This window comes from Pleuronectes platessa, chromosome 13, assembly GCF_947347685.1.
Source record: "Pleuronectes platessa chromosome 13, fPlePla1.1, whole genome shotgun sequence".
Lineage (NCBI taxonomy): Eukaryota > Metazoa > Chordata > Actinopteri > Pleuronectiformes > Pleuronectidae > Pleuronectes > Pleuronectes platessa.
Window position 1 is genome coordinate 11,248,595 of NC_070638.1, and position 18,554 is coordinate 11,267,148.

Below are 18,554 nucleotides of genomic sequence, written 5' to 3' on the forward strand. Positions count from 1 at the left end.
GATTGAATCCTGAAGACATGTTTTCATCTGTACTCCCTTCTTCCAGACGATGCGACAAAGCTGGAGCCAGTTGGTCAGAGGTCTCCCTCACCTGGGCTTGTGCAGGATGAAGCCCCCGTGGAGACACCGGAAGCTCAGCCCACTCCTCCCGCTAGTGAACCGGAGCTTCCTCTCCCCGCCTCGCTCAGCCCCCTGATCAATCTCCCACCTCCACAGGCCAACTCAAGCGAAGGTCCCTCAGACAGGGAGTCAGCCTATTCTGACTTGTCCTCAGCCAAGGAGCAGACACCCTCCGCCCCAAGAACTCTGGCTGCCTTGTGTGAAGCAGCCCCCAAGGCTTTGCACGGCCTTGCAGAGTGCGGGACTGAGCTGGAGACAGCGGCCCATGAGCCCTCTCTCGTGCCCCCTGCTGCACTCCAGCCCCACGCCTCTAGTCCTGCACAGATTCCAACTCCTCCACCGAACCAGGACTCTGAAGCCAGGATAACTCTGGAAAGGTATGAGATGACAACTCTGTCTGATTTTCAGGATCCTGTTGGTGTTAGGTTTCTCTGAAACATGAGGAGAGTGTCTCTGTGATTCGGATATTTATCTCTCCTGTTAGCAGGATATCTATAACTCTGATTAACTAGTTTCCATTGACTTAAAAATAAATTAGTTTTGTTATATGGGATTTTTTTCACTTCTGGTTAGGTCAGTGATAATAATTTGCAGTAGGTTCCAAATTGGTTGAAAAGCTTGATATTCACTGTTTCTCTTTTATACTCACATCCTTCCTGACTCTTTGTTTATTCGTCCCCCACCAGTCGAAGCAGTTCAGGCAAGAAGGCCAGGAACCGCAGGAAGCGTAAGAACAAGCCGCTGATCACCAAGACGCCATCAACATCATCAGTGGTCAACAAGGACCAACCTGAGCAGGAGCTCAGCAGCAGCGGCCCAGAGCTTGGTGAGACGCACGTCACTGCCCAACACGGGACAGACAGGACGATAGTACTGACACATTCACTCTCTGCCATTCATCACACTGTTGTGACTGTGCTTCTTTATTTCTCATGTTAAAGGAGATATGACCAGTCAAAGTCAGAGAACCCCTAAATTATAAACTTGGAAAGCCCAAATATCCATTAATTAGGAGGCTTGTTGAACTTGAAGCTGTCACAGTCACAAAATGTCACAGCTTGTAAACAGATTTATATTTTTTTCTTACATTACTTATATGTGAAGAACTGTTAAGTGTAGTTTGTGATACAAATATCACCTTTTGCTGATTGAATCCTGAAGACATGTTTTCATCTGTACTCCCTTCTTCCAGACGATGCGCCAAAGCTGAAGCCAGTTGGTCAAAGGTCTCCCTCACCTGGGCTTGTGCAAGCTGAAGCCCCCGTGGAGACACCGGAAGCTCAGCCGACTCCTCCAGCTAGTGAACCGGAGCTTCCTCTCCCCGCCTCGCTCAGCCCCCCGCTCAATCTCCCATGGGCAAACTCAAGTGAACGTCCCTCAGAGAGGGAGTCACTCTCTTCTGACTTGTCCTCAGCCGAGAAGTTGATCGTGAGGAAGCCCGCGTCCATTGTCGAGGAGCTCCTGCACTTTAACAATTTGAAGGTGCTGAGATTCAGTCAACTGATAACTGATTTTTTCATTTCAATTTCATAGATAAACCCTCTTAAAGGGAAGACTCAATGTATAAGTCTTGAACATACGTCTTTGTTTTCTAATGAGTTTACTTTCTAATGTTTTTATTGTTTCCATGCCGTCCTTCTGTTCTATACTTCCTCACCATATCAATGTTGTCTCCACTTGAACAGAAGCTCCAGTGTCTTCATTCGGACGCGACTCTGTCTGAGGGAAGCTGGTGTCCCGGGGAGCTGACGCAACAGATGATGGGAATCATGCTGGAAGACATGGTCACTGACAAGGACATCTTCAACTGTGCTAAGGTACGAAAAGTGACATCAACCATTCTCTGCGAGTTAGTGGTAAAAATCCTGAAGGGCAGACGGAGTAGGGCTGAGTTACACCTCGTTGTAAAGTAACGGAATATACTTCTATTTCGGACCTTGAGGCTATAATGTTGGTCCACTACTGTTGATAAGATCTCATCAATACAATTCCTGGATCCACCTGTGCTCCAAAATGTTACGGTTTCCTCCCCGGGTCCACAAACATTCCTGGAAATCACTTCAGTAGTTTTTGATGAATCCTGCTGACAAACTGACTAAACCAATGAAAACATACTCCTCTGTTCTCCGTTTCTCAGGAGAAGATGGAGAGAACTGAAATGAGCTCGTCTCCCTACCTGACGGAGTTGATGACGGCTGTGAGTCAGGCAGCAGTGAAAGGTAAGCTCCCCACCAGCCGGAGCAGAGACTCCTCTGCTCTGCTCAAATCGCACCGCTGATTACAATATGTACTCTCTGCCGAGCGAATGAATTTACTCTGCCTCCTGCTTCACTGTGCAGAAAACACCACCTGCCGAGTGCACGCGGCCCTCCTTCAGAAGGGACTGCCTGTAGTACTCGAGGACCGTCACTCGGAGAGAGGGAGCAACAGAAGAAAGCGCTTGAAGAACTTCAGGTGCTGATCATCACCCTCGATCGGCCTCCAAGTAAGTTCTGCATCAGAGTTCACTCCAAAATATCTCACTACAAGGTCCATTTAGTAGCTTCTCTGGAGCTTTGCTTCTTGTCACATGATTCTCATCAGCAGAAGAACTTTGCCTTGTTATATGGAATTGTAGATTTTCATATTTCAGTTTATTTTTTAAGCACTTTAAGGACATTTGGAACAATTTGGATTAAAAGGTTGAATCTCAAATTTGTTCTCCACTGACATTAACTTGATTTGGTAATTTTCGGAACATCACTCCGACTCCAATTAACTTTTGCAAAACACAATGCCGTCTTCAGTCATTTCTAAACCATCCATTTTTTTATTCCTATCTCGATACAAATCGCATTCATTTAATTGATAAGATTAGGAATTGTTCTCACTCCACAGAAAAATGTGATTTATTTCCATTTCGTCACAGCTGAAACGATGACTGACATGTGTTTGTTCTCCAGACCTCCTCCGGATTTACTTCCAGTGTATGTATGACAAGGACGTCAGTTCCAATGACGCGTTCTGCAAGTCGGGCTAGAGCAAAGACCCGGCCAATCAGCTGGGTAATGGCGTGGCCCTTAAGACCGTCACGGCCTTCTTCACCTGGCTGCGGGAGGCGGAGTCCAAAGTTAATTGACGAGGGGGACAGGGCGTATTAGAACTACGTCCTTACAGAAGGACGACATGTTTATGTCTTTTTTATTACTTTTCTTTTGCAAAGACAATAAAAAGTATTTAAAAAATGCTCGTTCTCATGATTTGTTCTTTCCATGGTTTGGTGCTTATAGGGGATATGACTCAGTGTATGTGTGTGTGTCTGTGTGTGATGAACTGAGACAATTGTGTTGTGTTGGAAGTTGCCGTAGCATCGTCAGAAGACCTCTGTGATCAGACCAGGGGAAGAAAATCGATACACATGTGTATCATGACCAGACAAACAAATAAAACCTGGACTACTGCCTTCATAACGCGTTTAAACTGCTTGAGAGGAAGTCAAGTATATATACATAGCTAATTATTATTTATTTATTTATTTTGTAGTAACCTAATGATAATTATATTATAAATGTTTTTAAAATATAATTATCATTATAAATGTTTTTATAATATACTTAAGTCAACTATAGAGAGCTATATTTTTATGTATTTATTTAAGTAATCTATAGAGAGCTAGGTTATTGATATTATTTTGTTATTTGATTATTATAAAAAGATCCTGCTCTACATCCTCCGGTACGCCAGGGGAAGTCCCACACCTACAAGTTAATATGATCAGTGACAAAAAGAAGAACAAATCGCGCTTACCCCGCCGTGAAGCCCCGCCCCCTCCTCGTCACTACCAGTAATGGCTGCCCTGTAGTTCCTCTCTGTGGATCCTGGTTACAGACCCAGCCCGATCACCACCTTCCAGTTCCCCGCAAAACTCCGACATCTCCTGGTGTGACCTCTTCGTTCCGCGGGGTAGGGTCGGGACCTGTCGCCGGGATGTGCTCCGTCTTCCGCTGCGGTTCGTCGCGTCGCGGGGCGCAGCGGTTCAAGTTGCCGAAGGACCCAGAGAAGAGGCTGGAGTGGGTTCAGTTCGTGTTCGAGGCGAACGGCCAGCGGCTCAGAGAGTCGCACTGGACCGATATCACCATCTGCAGGGAACACTTCACCGAGGACTGCTTCGGTAAAACTAAGACCGGCGCGGTTCAGATGAAGAGCAGCGCTGTGCCGTCACTGTGCATCAAGTCCGAGCCGGAGGAGGAGCAGCAGGAGCAGGTGAAGTGTGAGGAGAAACAAGTGTCAACTCAAGCGGAGCAATAAAGCAGTATCAATAATAATGAGTTTCTATCATCAATAGTTGTATAACAAAATGTATCGTTCTGCAATGTCCTGCACAGTGAGTGTGTGTGTGTGGGGGGGGGGGACACATGATTGATCCACTTCAGATTAAATGTTTTTCTCTGATCATAAAGAAAAGTTTGATCCCACAATCAGAAGCAAAAATCTGTCTTTAAAGGTTCACTGTCTATAATTTTGTCACATCTAGTGGTGTTGCAGCTGAATACCCCTGATCTCAAACTCTCCTTCCCAACATGATGGAGAACCTGTGGTAACCCTCAGTTGACATATGTAAACAAACATGGCGGCCTCCGTAGAGAGGACCCGCTCCTGACGTAAATATAAAGTATTCAGAAAACACAAATAACCCATTCCAGGGTAATGAAAACCACAATTCGTAAAGTTTAGATGAAACACATTAGTGAAAACATCACTAGGACAATTTCATCCCTTGTACCTTAATCTTACACACTGAACCTTTAAACTTAAAGAAATATTGCGATAGTTATTGTGATAATTATCTATACTGACTGATTGAAATTGTGTATCTTGATACTGGTTTTGGCCACAAGGTCCAGCCCTATAGTCCCCACACACCTTATCAACACAAACACTAGAGACAGCAGCTGACGTTGTATTTTCTACAGAGTTTGTTCCTGCATCAATTCCATTTCAGATTCAATAAGCTTTATTGGCATGGGTGGTCAAGAGACAAATACAAAATAAAAGAAATTGAAAAAAGCTTATAAAAAATTACTATGTTGAAAAAGGCCATAGTTATTAAGATACAAACAAAATATGCAACGTAACTACATAGAAAAAAGCTAATGGAGATGGTGAAACTCAGTTGATCGCGTTATAATATCTATTATATTACTATAACATCTATATTATAAATATCTAATGTGTCTCAGTAGAAATGTTTGTATCGACCAGCTTTTGTAGTACAACTGACTCGATAATGAGCACTTGCCGTTGTCTTGTTGTGTGAATGAGATCGTTACCTGAGCACGATGATCTGCTGATGTTCCACTAAGAGCTTGTTGTTTTGTTCACGTGCAGGAGCCTGTGGAAATCTTAGAGTCTGATTCCCAGTATGAACGACAACAATCTGAAGGTTCAGAAGAATCAATATCCCTGTACAATACCCCTACTGTTGGTAAGAACCTTCAAATTAATAAGGTATACATTCAAATATTATCATGTAAGATATTAACTCAAAATTGTATTTGCAGATGAGCCAGTTAGCCCCGTGCCAAGCCAAATTCCCGAAGAGGATTATGTTCAGATGCTGCGAAAGGTTGAGAATGTTGATATGATCAGGGAAAAGTAAGTGCTTACATTGATAACACCAGGTTATGGTTTTAAAACCTGGATCTCATTTAACTATTTCATTGAACTCTTTATTTTTCAGGGCTGCACTTCTCCAGAAGAAGGGGAGGTTTGTTGTGAATGAAAAGCAGCTCCTCCAGTTGTTTGGCAGTAGGTGCCCTTTATGTGATTCTAACGTTAAGATGGAGAAGATTATCCATGGCGGACTCATCATCGTGAAACGGCAGTGCCTCCAGTGTAAATACAGACACCAGTGGAAAAGCCTGATCGGGGTCGATGTCCAAGGAGCTGAAGGTCAACACCTATCATATGACTCAAAACTAATTTCAGAGGTAAGACATCAGCAATCGGGTGCCGAGGGCTTAAACTGGATCTAAAATATTTTGTGTATGTTATAAAAACAATTTTTTAACTATAATTTTCGTTGAATATGCAGTTAACTGTGTGGTTGCTCTAACGAGACAAATAGTTGAGTTTGTATTTGAACCCATGCACCTCCCTGTTTGTTTGGCTTTGATATTGATAAATGGTTTGATGTACCCCGCAGTCGGAGGAGAGCGATCGTAGGAACGAAACGGATGATTCCAGTGATCCGGGTCCCGTGGAATCAGATGATGACTGGAAGCCAGTAGAGCAGCGTTCACTGGCTGCCGAGCTTCCTAACGGATCGGATGAGACCGAAGAGGACGAGGGGGAAGAAGTGGACAATTATTATGTATTCGCGCCCACCCACAGCGAGCTCTGCACAGAGTGTGGGAAGTTTTTCAGTAAACGTTGGCCTCACACGTGCGAGCACAAGGTGAAGCCGTATTCCTGCAACATTTGTGGCAAGAGATGTGTCAGTGAGGTTGCTCTAAACCGACACAGCAGAGTCCACAATGAAAACTACGAGCATCGGTGCAAATACTGCCACAGAACGTTCAAAACAAAGGTGGACAAAATCACCCACCAACAGATTCACGTGACTGAAGGAAAGCCCTATAAATGCCCTGACTGTCCAGAGACCTTTGCCTCAAACAAGGATCGCGAAATCCACCTGGAGGATCACAGAGGCCCCAAGCAGTTAACATGTCCCTTTTGTGGGATTGAATTTAACCGTACCCTGTCTATTCAGAGACACTTAATGGTGCACACGGGCCAAAAGCCGTTTGTGTGTGCTGTGTGCCAACGCGGCTTCAACCAGGCAAGTCACCTCAAATCCCACATGCGCCTGCACACGGGGGAGAGGCCTTTCAAGTGTGACAAGTGCGAAAAGTGCTTCAATCACAACGTGAGCTTAAAGAGTCACATCCAGCGTTATCACACTTCCAATCCTGCGCACGAACGTAAGAGAGGCAGGAAAAGCAAAACTGTCAGCACCGACGAGACTGATTCTCAGGAGAAATGTGACGAGACAGGTGCAGAGCCAGTGCCGGGGCCAGGGGAAGAGCACGATGAAGAACAGCCATTGAAGAAGAAGAGAAAATTGAAGCCAAAAAGCAAAAGGAGCACAGGTAGACCCATAGGAAGGCCTAAGAGAAATGAAGAAGGCCACTTGATCCTGGATGAGGAAAATCAAGAGCTGGATTCATACACAGAGACCGAAATATCAGAGGCACGGACGTCAAAGAGAACAGGGGGCAGTGATGAAGAGAGTGAGGAGGAGCCGCCCGAAAGCAACATGTCTTATGACTCAAATAACGAGGAGGATTTTATGAGTGAGAAAGTAACATCGAGCCCAAGCAGATCAAGAGGAAGCCCCAGAATGTCTGACCCTGACACGGACTTTGACCCAGAAGACTCAAAGGAAGAGAAAGAAGAACAGCTGATAGAGCAGTGGAATCAAATATATAAAGACGTTAAACATTAAACTGCACTAAACCAACTCACCTTTTGTTTAAGCAACACTGTGCAACTTTATTTTACCTTAAAACATCAACTTTTAAATTACTTTGATGGTTCACTGACTTGGAATAGGGAGACTGGTGCCGCCTTCTTTCCCACTCCTCTCCCTGAACGCCCTTGTCATGCAACTTTGATACATGGGTACTATCTACTGTGAGAAGTGTGTAACTGACTGATAGTCATAGTTTAAAAATTGTCCGAATCAAACACAGCAAGTGTAAGAGTAATGCTTAACTTGAGATCATAAACAACTTGTGTTTCCCTCCAATTTTCAGGAAGGAACCTTAAAATATCAAACATTTTAAACCCAGTTTGGTTTAGTTGTACCTGTTGCAGCTCTTCTGGTTCAGGAAGCTGGGGATCATGGGTGATTTCCACAGTGCAGCGAGTGGGACTTCACATTCAGTGCTCGGGTCAACAGTGATTCTCTGAGCCCAACAAAAGTAATCCCTACATGTGGCTGCAGAGGTAGCTGTTGCTCATTAAAAGTTACCAAGTGTTGTTTTAGGAGAAGTATAATTTACAGTATCAAACAGAACTGGACTTTTCCCATCAAATCGTTGGTCTAACAATTAGGTACGATGACAAACTAAACTCCTATTCCTTGGTTCAAACTGTTTTGTTTGTCCATTGTTACTTTCCAGATACTTTGAATCCTGTTGACTGATCCGACCGAATACAAGTAGATTAAACTGAGCTGATGTGAGGCGCCACTTGTTCTTTTGTGTTGCATATTTGCATCTAAATTATCCATGTTAATTTCCGAAGTGGTCGCCAGTTACTTCAATTGTATTGGATTTGGCTGCAACGCTGTTTACACCTGAAACTCTCGAAGTGCTTTGTGGACTCAAACACTTCACACGTGTAGTGATGATGTCAATAAACCACCTTCACTTCCTTCTGAGATGACAGACCAACAGCACTTTTTGTTTGATTCTCTATATTCTTAGATTCAGTTGATCACCTTTAACTTACTTTCTGCTGTTTTTAGAGGTGCTAGTAACATTTCTAAAACATGGCTTGAAAACGATTTACCTAGAATTAATAAATGGATCAACTTCAGCAGTCACAACCTGCATCTGGAGGTAAGTGTTTACTCATTTAAACAGCTGGAACTGGACAACCTGCAGTTCACCTGGATTAATTGTGACTTCTATAACAACTGTTTACTGCTGTTAACAATTTAAAAGTATGTTTTAGACATGATTAAGTGTTTACTTAAACTCTGATATTTATGATTAAACTGTACTGAGTACATTTTCTATTGACTACAGATGACCTGCCTGGTTTTTGTACATTTACCTCTTTGCTTATAACGAATCAAAAAGAGTACTGTGATGATTTAATGTTTTGAGTCATAACATGTTGGCAAATGACACATAAGGAAAGTATTAACCCATGTCTTAAAGGGGACATATTATGAAAATTCCACTTTTTATATATATATAAAGATCTGACATGTCTACCGACCCCAAAACTCTGGAAAAAAACAACTCCCGCGATTTGATGTGGTTCCTTTACGTCAGAAATGTCATGCTTGAATGACTGCGAATGAGCTTTCTTATCGGTCTGTCGGCCACCGTAGAAATGTACGGTGGCCCTGAGAGCTCAACGCACAGCAACTTAATTCTTGCACCCCTTGGAAACATTTGGATAAGCTAGCTATCAGCATGAATAAAATTCGACATCCAAAATGCTCAGTGGTGGACTGCAAAAATCAGCACCAATGTCTTCATGTGACTCCAGCTATAGAAGACACAAGAGCGAGATGGATTAACTTCATATATGATGGTAACGTTCCTTCAAGCATCGGCAAATATCTGTTAGTGTGCGCTAACCACTTCGAATCGGACTGTTTTCTCAACCTGGGCATATATAACGCTGGACACTCGAAAAGGTTGACTTTGAGAACGGGGTCGGTGCCAACTATCCGTCGCAATAATGAAAACGAGGGAAATGTAAGTATTTCTTTAAATAATTCTGGTGTTTGCTTCTTTTCGACATTTTATGTGGAGGCTAGCGACGTTAGCATGTTGTGGCGTGTGTGTGTGAGGGGGTGGGGGGCTAGCATGTAGTGGTTGGGGGAAATGTGTCCTTCCTTGTGTAATTTCGCAAACATTCCCCTGTGAAAATGCTTTGTGTTGGGGTGGAGAGAGGTGCTAGTAATGCCAATGCATATATGATTCAAAGCCATTAGTAAAGTAGTATTTTGGGTAGAGCCTACTCAAGAACTTAGATACTCACCTGCAGTTTGTCACTGTGGTGCATATTAGGGTTTTGTGTATAGTACAGCACAAGTTAAAAATACTATTCACTGTATGATTATTTCATACTGATTTCTGAGAAGTTCACGTAGGGCATGCCTAGTACAACAATGTTATTATACCTACACATCTGTGTTGTGAAAATTATATTCGGTGAAATGGGTCACTACATTTCTTCAAATGCTTTATCTGCTTTTAGATCATCGTGTATGCATGACCGTAGTACAAACATGAATAACATTGCTGCTTTTGGTTTTTAGGCAAGCACACCTGTTCACGGTGCTAGGTTACATCACGTGGCCTGCCAGACGGACCCACCAATGCTGTGCACAGTTGGCACCCAGCTTTCACTGAAAACTCTACAACCTCACTTCAAAAGTATAGGTTTGTTTCCCCCTTTGTTACTTCCTCATTTCATTCATTGTGTCTCTGTGTTTTAGTTGTAACAGCTTCTCATTGTTTAATTTGGTGTCACTCCAAGGATACTGAATGTATGTTTTTATGTATCATAGGTACACAGAAATCGGTGTCCTTCACTAATGTCGGTGTTGGAACCGCAGCTCCGGCCTTCAAAGCATCAGGGCCATTCCTAAAATCGAGGCCAATAGGGAGGCCAAGTAAGAGACCTCGCCTGGAGGAGGAAGAGGACAGCCCTTTTGAGGGAAGTTCAAGTATGGACTTAATGGAGCGACAGGATCCTGATGACTCGGTCACAGTTCTGACTGAGTCAGCAGATGTGATGTGAGTGACACAATATTTAATCTAAACATTTTAATAATCAGATGGATTACATTCCTACACTTATTTCAGCTGTAGCAGCATGGAAGTTGATTTTTGTTTTCGTGAAATCTTTGTCTTTCTAATAGAATGGAATCTTCCAACCCCGCTCAGAAGACACCCACATCTGTTCTCTATGAAAAGTGCCTCCTGGAGCTGTTTCAGGTGTGCCCTGTGTGTCGGCGGGGGACAGATGTGCAAACCAGAAGGTTTGGGACATTCCTCTCGATAGAACAGCAGTGTCCACCCTGTGAGTTCTACAGAAAATGGAATATTCAGCCTCGTCTTGGTAGAACTCCTGTTGGGAACATCCAACGCTCAGCGGCAGTCAAGGCCACTGGGGCCTCTTTCTCCAAACTTGAGAAGGTAATTGTAAATTGACTTTACCTTCATTCACAACTTAATTCACCTGCAGTAATTAATTGAACATAGAATATTATCCTCTGAATTTGTGGAGTGAAATTATATATATTAGTTCATTAGTATATAGATAGATGGAACCAATTTAAAACTAAATAAATACATATTTAGATATTGGCCAGCTGCAACTAGAGCTGCTACTTTATCTGCTGCATTTCCTTGACTACAAGTCATTTTCAAATGGAAACCTTAAGTATTAAATAAAAATCCAGGACACAAGGATATGAAGACATGCATTTTCCGGTCTTGTAATAATGATCAAAGCCCTGTTAGAGCCAAGCGGTAGGTTTGTTTGATTGCATACATCATACAAAATGTTGAAAAAGTTGATGATGGCGGAATCTTTACACCATTAATGTAATAAAATTTTATCTAAGTACAATTTGGGGCATATTGTTGTTTGCCATTTTGATTGATTGATTGAGTATAGTTTCCATAACCATGGGTGCTTGAATGGATACAAGTACTGTCAATGTAAGGTTGCCATGGCGTCACTCAGTTAGAAAGGACATTACATAAACATTCGGTTGTGGAGATCCCATGTTTGGGTTTACATCTTGAGATATTTGTATTTTATTTTGTATTCTTGTGTTCGTCTCCTGTCAGAAACATCATCAATACAGCAGTGTATTCTCTTATTCAGAACGTATGCAGAGTTATTTCTAAGGGTCTGGCAGGAGACACTCCGGAGACTGTCTGCAGCAACTGACATTTGCATCCTCACATACCTCTTGATAATCTCAGCGCATGTCTGAAAGCATATATTATGTATTTATATCTGACTAAGTTAAGAATCTGAGGAGCTGAAAGAAACGCAATCGCAGCTGCTGCCTCACGTCTCTTCCTCCAGGCAGGTGCACCTCACAATCTGTAAATAGCTGATTAAGAACAATATTCAAATAGTTCCTTACTTGTGCTTCCTTTTTTTTGTCATGTGGCTGTAATATTCTGTACTGTTGAGACTTGGAAAAGTTAAAGGTTGCCATTCTTGTCATTGTCTTGTTCACAGACAATGCGGACAGAGGACATCCCCAGCAGGGCAGATGCCTTTGCGATTGTCACTTTGAGCGATGAAGAGAGGGCTGAAGAGATCACCGACGAGAGCGCTCCCTCCGATGAAGGGGAGAGCAGTGATGAAAGTGGGGTGAATGCAGACAGTGACTGGAATCCATTGGATGGGGTTTTGCAGGATGAGGCGCTCCTTCAGGACTCTGAGGAGGAAGACGAAGGCGAAGAGGAGACCGATTCCCCGGGTGGTCTCAGAATGAACGAGCTCTGCAATGAGTGTGGATGTTTTTTCAACTCTCTGAAGCATCACACGTGCGAACACAAATTGAAGCCCTTTCCCTGCAATATTTGCGGCAAAAGATGTGTTTCTGAAGCTTCTCTAAAAATCCACTGCAGAGTCCACAGTGAAACCTATGAAATCCCCTGCAAATACTGCCACGTGACATTCAAAAGAAAGGTGGACAAAGTTACACATGAGCAGATTCACGAAGACAGAAACGATCCCTACAAATGTCCCGACTGTCCGAAGCAATTTCCCACCAGTAAAGAGCGCAGGATCCACCTGTCCACCTGTCACAGGACGTCAAGGGACCTCAAATGTGGCGTTTGTGGGATTGAATTCAGGGATGTAAATCATCTTCAGAGACATTCTGTTGTGCACACGGGATTGAAACCGTACAAATGTTCGGTGTGCGATCGTGGCTTCAACCAGGAGAGCAACCTCAAATCTCACATGCGTCTGCACACAGGGGAGAAGCCATACAAGTGTCGGCACTGTGACGAATCCTTCAATCAGAACGTGAGCTTGAAGAGTCATGTCCAGCGTCACCACTCGTCTGGGCGCGGACATAAGACAGGTAAGGTCAATGAAAAGGCGAGAAGCGCTAGTAATGCAGAGGACCATGAAAGTAAGAGCGGTGCCGGCTCTGAGTCTGACAACGCAGATAAACAAGACACAGGAGAGACGGTGCAGCAGAGGTCGACAGATTTGCCAAAACGTCGTCGGAGGAGGTGCACGGGGAGATCCAGAGGAAGACCCAAGTCAAACCCAGATGGTAACTCAGTTCTGTCAGGGCAAAATGAAGACCAGTGCGTGAACGCTAAGACTTCAAAATCAAAGTTGAAGAAGTTAAAGAAAAGTGGTGAAATCGACGAGGAAATTGAGTTGGAACAATCAGACAGCGACATGTCCTTCAACTCAGAAGAAGAAGAGTTGCAGGAGCAGAAAGCACGGAGGAGCACAAAGACATCAAGAAGACGGCCGACAGAGGACGATGACAGCGATTTTCACCCATAAGAAGAAAATGAAAAGAAAAAGTGTAAGAGTAGCGGTAAGAACAGGGAGAGACGATGAAAGAAGGTCGTGGTCTGAAAACTCTGTAAATACACAGAATCAACAGATTCTTTTGAGTTATGAATTGAAAGGAGCAATATTGACAAGAGGTTCTTAAAGAACTAGTAGGTTAGGGTTATATGGAAACAAAAATAATTTTAGTGGCACTAAAAGTAGGAAAGGTAGAAGAAAGCAGTCCAGAGTCAACATGAGGCCCATCTAAGTAGCTACAGTATGAAGCTCATCATGGCAGCTTTGACCAATGACACGAACCCCCTGTGCTCTGGGTGAATGTCATTGTAATGTGATATAATTACAAACTCCCTTTTGGGAAATCTGAATCAGATCGTAACCAAACTAAAGGAGTGATGGCTGTTTTTGTTAAAGCGTACTGTTAGTTCATGTACAGCATTATGATGCTGATACTGAGTTTCAAACCAAGTCGTTATTAAGTGCACACGCTGTAATAAATTTGTTTGCTATACTTTTGTATCACTGAAGCTGTATAACTAAATGTTATGACTTTTCCACCTGTTCAGAGTTCAGATAGAAAAACGGGACAGGTTTTAGTTCACAAATCAATATTACCCATTTTTTATAGCTAGCCTTTTTGATTGGTAGACACAAAAGGAAGGTTTGGCAGCAAATTGTACACCATTAAAAATATTTTTTACTATACATTTTGGACTGATCTGCATTTTCTTTTTTCAGGATTCGAATCAGCATGTTATCAAAATCAACCCGTATCTTTTTTTCGCCTGACAGATCAGATTTCAAACCTCAAACCTCCCTGAGAACTTGAACAACAAATGCATGAATGAACTAGAATGGCACTCGAACACAGTGCTCCGCCAAGCCTCAACAGTTCCTTTAAATTCATTCAAGCTGCATCAAATAAAAGCTCAAACCTTTTTACATCAAGACCCAGGAGTAATCCACATATGAGCATATAGACACTGGGCAAAACATAAAATAGTCACAAGGGCATTAAGGCTCAAACTAACATTTCCTGATGCAAACATTAAGTAGAATGTAAAATGTGAGACAGTGGCCTCATGCCATTGTCTCATCCTTCCATTCAAATGGCATGAAAATGTATCCAGTAATTTTTGCGTTATCCCGCTGACAAATAAAAAAACACAACAGAAAACATAACCAGAGTAATACATAAATACAGAGCTGGAGGGATCCTTACTGTTTTGAATCACCTATCCTACATCTCTGCCTGTTTATGCCAATGAAACGGACCCTAAAGTAGTTGCAAGTATATTGAACTATGTGAAGTTTTTATTATGCAGAGTAAACAGATATGTGACATCTGTACCATGTTCATTAGCTTCAGGGTTTTGTAAAGGACGATGCGGTTATTCACATTTCACCTAAAGAACTGAATCAGACCAAACTGTGTGGCCGACTCCAGCAGACCTCTTTAGGGTTGAACAGTCTGCCAAAGGAGTTATAACAACACAACTGTTGGCTGTTCTTTACTTTCCGTTTTGGGGTCTAAGCATCTGGAGGCTGAATCTGGCTTCACAGCTCCCACTTTGATCTGAACCCCTGACTAACTCCCCCCGCGTACATGTTTACTCTCGCTCGCTCTCTTTGCCAGTGCTTGAGCTCGCTTCAAGGCTCATCAAGTATTTCTGAGTGTCGTCAGATTTGTGGCTTCCTGTTGCTGGTTAAGCCCACTGCTGCTTCCTGGATTAGACATGCTGATAAATGGTCTAACTATGTTTGGAGAAGAGAAATAAAAAATAATTTCTTTGACTTAATGAGCTACGAGCCTCTGCACTGCTGGGATCTTCTGGTGCATAAAAAGCTGTCTGTTTATTTATGGATGAGTTTGAACATATTAGTAGCTTTCAATGGTGCATCTCCAAATGCATTAGCTTATGATTGAAGAGACAAAAGAACAAGATAAAACCCCATTCAATTTGTCGTGAAGGCTAAAGAATGTTTTTAAGTGGTTTTGGCCGGGTTGGACTTTCACCCAATAATTATTTTCAATGTGATGTTTATGAATCAGCGAACCTCACACAGTGCAAATTAATAAAAACCAACAGGTGCTCCAAATGCAAAGATTTAAAACTAATTCAGTGAAATCTGATAATGGTATTCAATTAATCTGATTCATCATATTTATCATTTGATAAATCAGCAAAGAGATAAGTCTTTGTGGATTTATCAGCTTGCCGCACTGAACATTTAAATTAATATTCAAGGATTGTAGTGTTTTATTTATGACAGAGTCAATTACTTACATGTCCACGAATAATAATAATAATGCTAATATTAAAAATTTGTATTTCCTTTCATAGCTTAAACTCCAGCTCAAGGGGCTTTACATGAAAACAAGAAGTGTACTGAGAGCTTTAGGAATTCAATGGACATTTCTTCACTGCTCTGTATTATTTTATACAAAAATCTCTAATGAATGAATAATGGCCTCTTCGACCATAAGGAAAGTTTTTAATAGTGTCCTGCTTTTCAAAAGCTAACCACTAGATGTCCTCCTTATGCCAGAAATACAGACTTGTTTCCCCAAACATCAGGTGGGATCTGACCCATCCTTCTTACGGCACACACTGCGTTACTGTGGTAACTGTTCTCCCACTGTACTCGAGCTGGTCTGGGTTGTGGTTTTCTCCGTCCTCGTGTCTTTTCCTCTGCGCTTGCTCTTGCTCTCTTCTCATGGGGGGGGGGGGGGCTTTGTCTCTCCCACTCCTCTGGGTGCTTATTCAGATATCCTAAAGCCACCCCTCAAAGAACATGGGAGAAACCTGTCGGGGCTTGCAAAAGCGATGCATTCGCTAACATCACAATGACGTCATTGTACAATTATAACGTCTGCTTGTTTCTATTTCAGGGTTTCCATTAGATCATGGCTGTATTACTTTCCTCTTTTCGCTCCATGTCCACTTGTGTGTCTCTCTCCCTCTCTGGGCGTGATGATGTGGTGCTGAGTGAAGTAATCGGAGCTGCTCTGCGTTGACAGAGGAGTAGATTGATGCTTTGAGGCAGACTTGACATGAACAGTGCATCATGGAGGATATACAGTGAGTGCTCTGGCACGAGCTGCTGCCATCGGGGTGAGGATTAGTTTGATTTGGCTCAGTGTAAATTCACTCGCGAGGATTCACAACATTTAGAGATGTGGAGTCAGTTAGACAGGAAAATGATGGGAGACAAATGTGGTAAATAGACTGAGCAGAGAATGTAAAGATTATAGGAATAAGCAGCCAAACAAACAGCTCTCTTCTGCCTTTATTGTTTCTGTGTGTGTTTAAGAAATCAGATTCGACAAGGCTTCCCATACGGGAACTCCAATATTTACTAAATGTCATAAGCCAAACCGATACGAGCCCATATGGGCCACCTGACATTTTCCTCCTCATCATTTCCCAGACAACATTTATTACCTAGTTGTTTATTGAAATACTCTTGGCTCGGGACAGTTTGTATCCACTGCTCACTGTGCTTTAATATCAACATGCCCAAATGAGCTCAAATAATTTTTAAAGGAATATTTCACCTTTTAGGGAAATACACTTAATCACTGTCTTATCAAGGGTTAGCTGCGGTGACTGTATATAAAGTGTTATAAGTGTTTGTTTGGTAGTTAGGAGGATTATGCAAAAACCACTGAACAGATCACCATGACATTTTGTGGAAGGATGCAGTATGGATCAGGGATCAGGTCAAGTAAAACCGCCGCAATCCTGCAAACTGAGAATTAAAGAAATGCAGGCAAAAACAGAACCTCCTTTGTGAAAGAATTGTCATCTTGAACTGTTCCAGGATACAGCAAGTACATGGTTCTGCTTGTTATCCGTGCAGGTTGTTGCAAAGATATTCCTTCTCCTTCCATGTAAAGTTTCATTGCGGCTCTGTCACTGTCATACGACGTTTATCAATCACACAGCATTTGTATTCCCTTATTTATCATAACCCCAATCCTCCTTCCGCCCCCTCTCTGTGCACAACTACCCCATCAACAGTGCAATCACTTGTCTCCTGCTATATCCAGCCTTGTTGAGTGGCAGGTATTAGTCCCCCCACCCCTCCCACCACCACCACCACCACTGTGCGGCATCGTCAATCAAAAACAGCAGGTATGTCGAGGGTGTCAGCAAGTTTTCTCCCTGAGTTGTGTTAGATCTTAGTCAGAGACGAGCATAGATAGGGCCTCTAAAAATCCATACTGTTGTCAGTTTTGGATTTAAATCCGATTGTGATACCGACACTCAACTCTTTCAAACTGTCTGTGTTTGTCAGATGGTCGGGTCAGCATCTGACGCATCTGACCTACTTCAAATGAGAGAAACCATCTTTGAGAGAAAAAAGTTGACTTGTTCTTTGATTTAGTCATTTAGTCTTATCCAATAACGTGGAGGAGGCAGGGTTTACTGCACCCGGCTGCCAGGTGATGATCAGAATTCTTTGGCTTCACTTTTGGAGAGCTGTCAGGCCCCTCCATCTTTTATTCACAATTTATGGGTTTGCTATAAAATGTGAGACTCGGCCAACGAAACAAGAAAAACTGTAAACTTTAAACCATTTTAAACTATTCCTCTGACCCTCCTTCACACTCTCGAGGTTTTCTCACTGGACGGGGATTTGCTAGGAAACGTCTGTTTGCATCTTTGTTTTTGGAACATGAATAAACTGGTGTTGGTTCAGATACTAATACACATGTTTCACACAGAAAGTATTACACACTCTATGGCACATACAGTGTGGCTCTAGGGATGCCAGTGTCTGTTTCACTACTTAAAATAATTGGATTTCCGTGAAGTTTAGTAGAAATTATTCATGGTGTACAGAGGATGAATCCAACTGATTAACCTCTTGGCCGTGTGGGGGCCCTGAACGCCGAGTGCACCACTCATTAAGAAAACATGCAAATGGCCAAAACACAAGCAAATACAGAAAAACACCTTCATATTTGTATTCATATCCATGTATTTGCAGCTCATGTGTTTTCTTTCTGTGTGTGTTTTCTGTTTCCATGCGAGCTATTAGCATCCCTGCTTGGCTGTAGCCTTGTTGTCTTGTCACTCCAACTGAGCACCTTTACTCTGGAACACATTGAAACTCATAATGTCTTGATA

At 42.6% G+C, this 18,554-nt stretch overlaps 2 protein-coding genes across 2 annotated transcripts; both read left to right on the top strand.

The window, feature by feature from the left end:
• Nucleotides 1-3,938: 3,938 nt before the first annotated feature.
• Nucleotides 3,939-8,558, top strand: LOC128454329 (zinc finger protein 678). The gene is made up of 5 exons (XM_053437688.1): nt 3,939-4,362; nt 5,488-5,584; nt 5,661-5,754; nt 5,840-6,089; nt 6,305-8,558. Exons 1-5 carry the CDS (start codon nt 4,087-4,089, stop codon nt 7,604-7,606), a joined length of 2,019 nt encoding a protein of 672 aa, XP_053293663.1. The 5' UTR covers nt 3,939-4,086; the 3' UTR covers nt 7,607-8,558.
• Nucleotides 8,559-9,222: 664 nt separating this feature from the next.
• Nucleotides 9,223-14,121, top strand: LOC128454334 (zinc finger and SCAN domain-containing protein 12). The gene is made up of 5 exons (XM_053437693.1): nt 9,223-9,599; nt 10,166-10,289; nt 10,418-10,646; nt 10,772-11,048; nt 12,112-14,121. The coding sequence occupies exons 1-5, from the start codon at nt 9,312-9,314 to the stop codon at nt 13,405-13,407; spliced, it is 2,214 nt and encodes a 737-aa protein (XP_053293668.1). The 5' UTR covers nt 9,223-9,311; the 3' UTR covers nt 13,408-14,121.
• Nucleotides 14,122-18,554: the final 4,433 nt, after the last annotated feature.